This window comes from Dreissena polymorpha, chromosome 3 (genome assembly GCF_020536995.1).
Source record: "Dreissena polymorpha isolate Duluth1 chromosome 3, UMN_Dpol_1.0, whole genome shotgun sequence".
Classification (NCBI taxonomy): Eukaryota; Metazoa; Mollusca; class Bivalvia; order Myida; family Dreissenidae; genus Dreissena; species Dreissena polymorpha.
Window position 1 is genome coordinate 53,641,938 of NC_068357.1, and position 3,567 is coordinate 53,645,504.

The window sequence follows — 3,567 nt, forward strand, 5'->3', positions numbered from 1 at the left end:
AATGACGTATAAGAATGCTTAAACACGCACGACCAACGTTAAACAAAGTGTCATTGCGTTGAACTTATCGCCTTGTGTTTATTTTCAAACACAAATATTAGCCTTTGGTTGCATAATCCGTCCTTATTTCTGCATCTGTTTATATTAACAACATGAATATACAGAAATGTGGAAAGTTCAGTAAATATGCTGCAATAATTTTCGTAAAACGTAAAATAATGTCTTTATTCTTTTTTTAATGCCTTTGCAGCATTTCTTATGGATACGACGTCCTCATTTTGATAGTTCGTCCCCATTGTGATATGGCGTCCTAATTTAAATGTCGTCTGTACAGGTTATTGTTAATTCAGAGCTTATATTACGTCTTGGAGATAACTGTACGTAACAAAATGTGATAAATACGTCAGTTACTCCCCTTTTGTCATATCAGTTGTTGCCACATGTTTATTTCAAGCATATCATTAATCATGTATCCACATTATAGCCAATATATGACGCTGTTTGGTCTTTTAGCAATTTACTATGCCACATAATTCAACATCGAACATAATATCATAATACCTTTAGAAGGAATTTCAAGGTGTGATATATACGGAATATTACGCTAGTCAATTGTTTCAAGAGTTTGTATCACTCGAGTGGCTTGTGTGATGACGTATCACACGAGAGGCGGAGCCAATCCAATCCAATTTTTATAACAAATAAGTTGACAACTTTAATCCGATGTTTATAACAAAAACGTTAAAACGATATGCATTATGTTTCTGATAATCATTTTTCTGCTGCGTGCATGTACATGATATTTGTAAAATCAATGAATGCCTTTCTATGTTTCTTTAAAAAGGAACCTATATAATATTTAACTCCATTAATTGTATAGCCAAAATCCACACGTGTGACACTAACGTCACCTTTGTCTAGAAAAAAGTCAATACTACTGCAGACAGGGGATTGCACTTTGTTTTTAAACCTTTGTGTTGAACGAGTCATATAAAAACAACGAAAAACAAAACAGTATTTTAATTTTGGTTTAATATAAGTATGTGTTTCTGGTCGGCTAGTTGGGACATTGTGAAAATACACGATGTTTAGCCAACAATAGATGGATCTTGCTCAAACTCTTTCAGAAGAAACCCGGAGAAGTACGAGTAACTGTCCCCATAGAGGTTCTCCCCAGGGTCCACATTTTGTACGGCGATAACATCGCCTTTGTTGAGAAACAAAACAAAGCTGCCGGCGCTGGTATCGTAAGTTGCGCCACCACCGAGTCCGCCAACAAACATATAACAAATAATATTTCCATTGCGGACCAGCTTGAAATGCTCATTGTGCCCAGGATAGGACAGAAGTGTTGACATGAACACGTACACACCCGACACCGGAGCAGCGAAAGCTCCGACATGCTGATTATATGCCGAGCCAACGTTAGTAATGATGTTATCAAACTTCACATTTTGGCCAACTCCAAGATTCGTGGCGTGGATGCTTAGAGTAGCAAAGAATGCAACCAAATCAGTCCCTGCATGGCGGGTCCCAACTGTATGAATCTTTGAATCACGACCTTAAATAGAAGTACTTATAATAGTTAAATCAGTATAAGAATAAGTCGCAGTTGTTGTAGTATAAGTAGGAGTAGTAGTAGTAGTAGAAGTAGCAGTAGTAGTAGTAGTAGTAGTAGTAGTAGTAGTAGTAGTAGTAGTAGTAGTAGTAGTAGTAGTAGTAGTAGTAGTAGTAGTAGTAGTAGTAGTAGTAGTAGTAGTAGTAGTAGTAGTAGTAGTAGTAGTAGTAGTAGTAGTAGTAGTAGTAGTAGTAGAAGTAGTAGTAGTTGTAGTAGTAGTAGTAGTAGTAGTAGTAGTAGAAGTAGTAGTAGTAGTAGAAGTAGTAGTAGTAGTAGTAGTAGTAGTAGTAGTAGTAGTAGTAGTAGTAGTAGTAGTAGTAGTAGTAATAGTAGTAGTAGTAGTAGTAGTAGTAGAAGTAGTAGTAGTAGTAGTAGTAGTAGTAGTAGTAGTAGTAGTAGTAGTAGTAGTAGTAGTAGAAGAAGTAGTAGCGGTAGTAGTAGTAGTAGTAGTAGTAGTAGTAGTAGTAGTAGTAGTAGTAGTAGTAGTAGTAGTAGTAGTAGTAGTAGTAGTAGTAGTAGTAGTAGAAGTAGAAGTAGTAGAAGTAGCAGTAGTAGTAGTAGTAGTAGTAGTAGTAGCAGTAGTAGTAGTAGTAGTAGTAGTTGTAGTAGTAGTAGAAGTAGTAGTAGTAGTAGTAGTAGTAGTAGTAGTAGTAGTAGTAGTAGTAGTAGTAGTAGTAGTAGTAGTAGTAGTAGTAGTAGTAGTAGTAGTAGTAGTAGTAGTAGTAGTAGTAGTAGTAGTAGTAGTCGTTGTAGTAGAAGTAGCAGTAGTAGTAGTAGTAGTAGTAGTAGTAGTAGTAGTAGTAGTAGTAGTAGTAGTAGTAGTAGTAGTAGTAGTAGTAGTAGTAGTAGTAGTAGTAGTAGTAGTAGTAGTAGTAGTAGTAGTAGTAGTAGTAGTAGTAGTAGAAGTAGTAGTAGTAGTAGTAGAAGTAGTAGACGAAGTAGTCAAAGCTATATATTCGTACAAGTCAAAGTCATAGTATAAGAAGTAGACAAACAAATTTAATTAAAACCTGTTATTGTTGGTCTATTTGCGCTGCGTTTAATCAGACGGTTGGTTAACGGCAATTGTTTTGTCGCATTGTCGCGAACATTTGACATGTCCATACTATACTTCATATTTTCAGCGAACGATATGGCGTTGGGATATTCAAAATCACTGACATTGGTTTCATCCATTTTCGTTTTATATTCAGAATCGTAAATAGTAGTTCGCAACGACTGAATCGCAACCTCGCACTTTGAAAATAATTCCTTCAATTGTTGGTTTTCAAATTTAATTTGTTCAATATCATTGCGCAAATTATCTATTATTTTTCCCTGTCGTTGATCCTTATCTTCCATTCTCCCAAGCAGTTCAATCAGCAGGTTATTGTCGACCAAAATATGACTGCCTTGAGGTTTTATTTCGATGGCTTTTATTTCTTATAGAGCATAGAGCATCAAGTATCGCGAGGACCTGAGCCGTAAGCAGTTAATTCACACAAAACAACTGCTTAAGATACGTCACGAACCATCTAGTCCCTACTGGCAACTGAATTTAATATTTTGAACTTTAACGTTCCTGATAAGATAATGTAGTCAAATGATGTTTTAACCTGTGTCTAGGTCATGTCTAGATCATGTAGCCGTTCTCTTATCTTCCACACATTTTATGTGAATGTTCCAATAAGTGATTCTTGTTCGGCCATAATAAATTACAGCTGAAAACACGTTGTTTTCATACGAGTTATAATGGAACTGATAATAAAACGGACTGACCGATTTACCTGAAACGTGTATAGTACAAACGACTAAGTCTGAAGAAATGTGATTTCAGTTGATATTCTATAAGAAGCAACAGAAACTACACAACGTTACTGGTATAATGATCAGGAATGGTCGAAACAAAGACTGAAAAAGAGCGTATTATTATTATTATGTTTAATTTGAATCCGTAGTATCAGTCCACG

At 35.7% G+C, this 3,567-nt stretch overlaps 1 protein-coding gene across 1 annotated transcript; it reads right to left on the bottom strand.

The window, feature by feature from the left end:
- Positions 1–1,015: 1,015 nt before the first annotated feature.
- On the bottom strand, positions 1,016–3,161 carry LOC127874601 (uncharacterized). The gene is made up of 2 exons (XM_052419002.1): positions 2,629–3,161; positions 1,016–1,561 (listed from the first exon to the last, which is right to left on the bottom strand). The coding sequence occupies exons 1-2, from the start codon at positions 2,957–2,959 to the stop codon at positions 1,089–1,091; spliced, it is 804 nt and encodes a 267-aa protein (XP_052274962.1). The 5' UTR covers positions 2,960–3,161; the 3' UTR covers positions 1,016–1,088.
- Between the last annotated feature and the right edge of the window lie 406 nt (positions 3,162–3,567).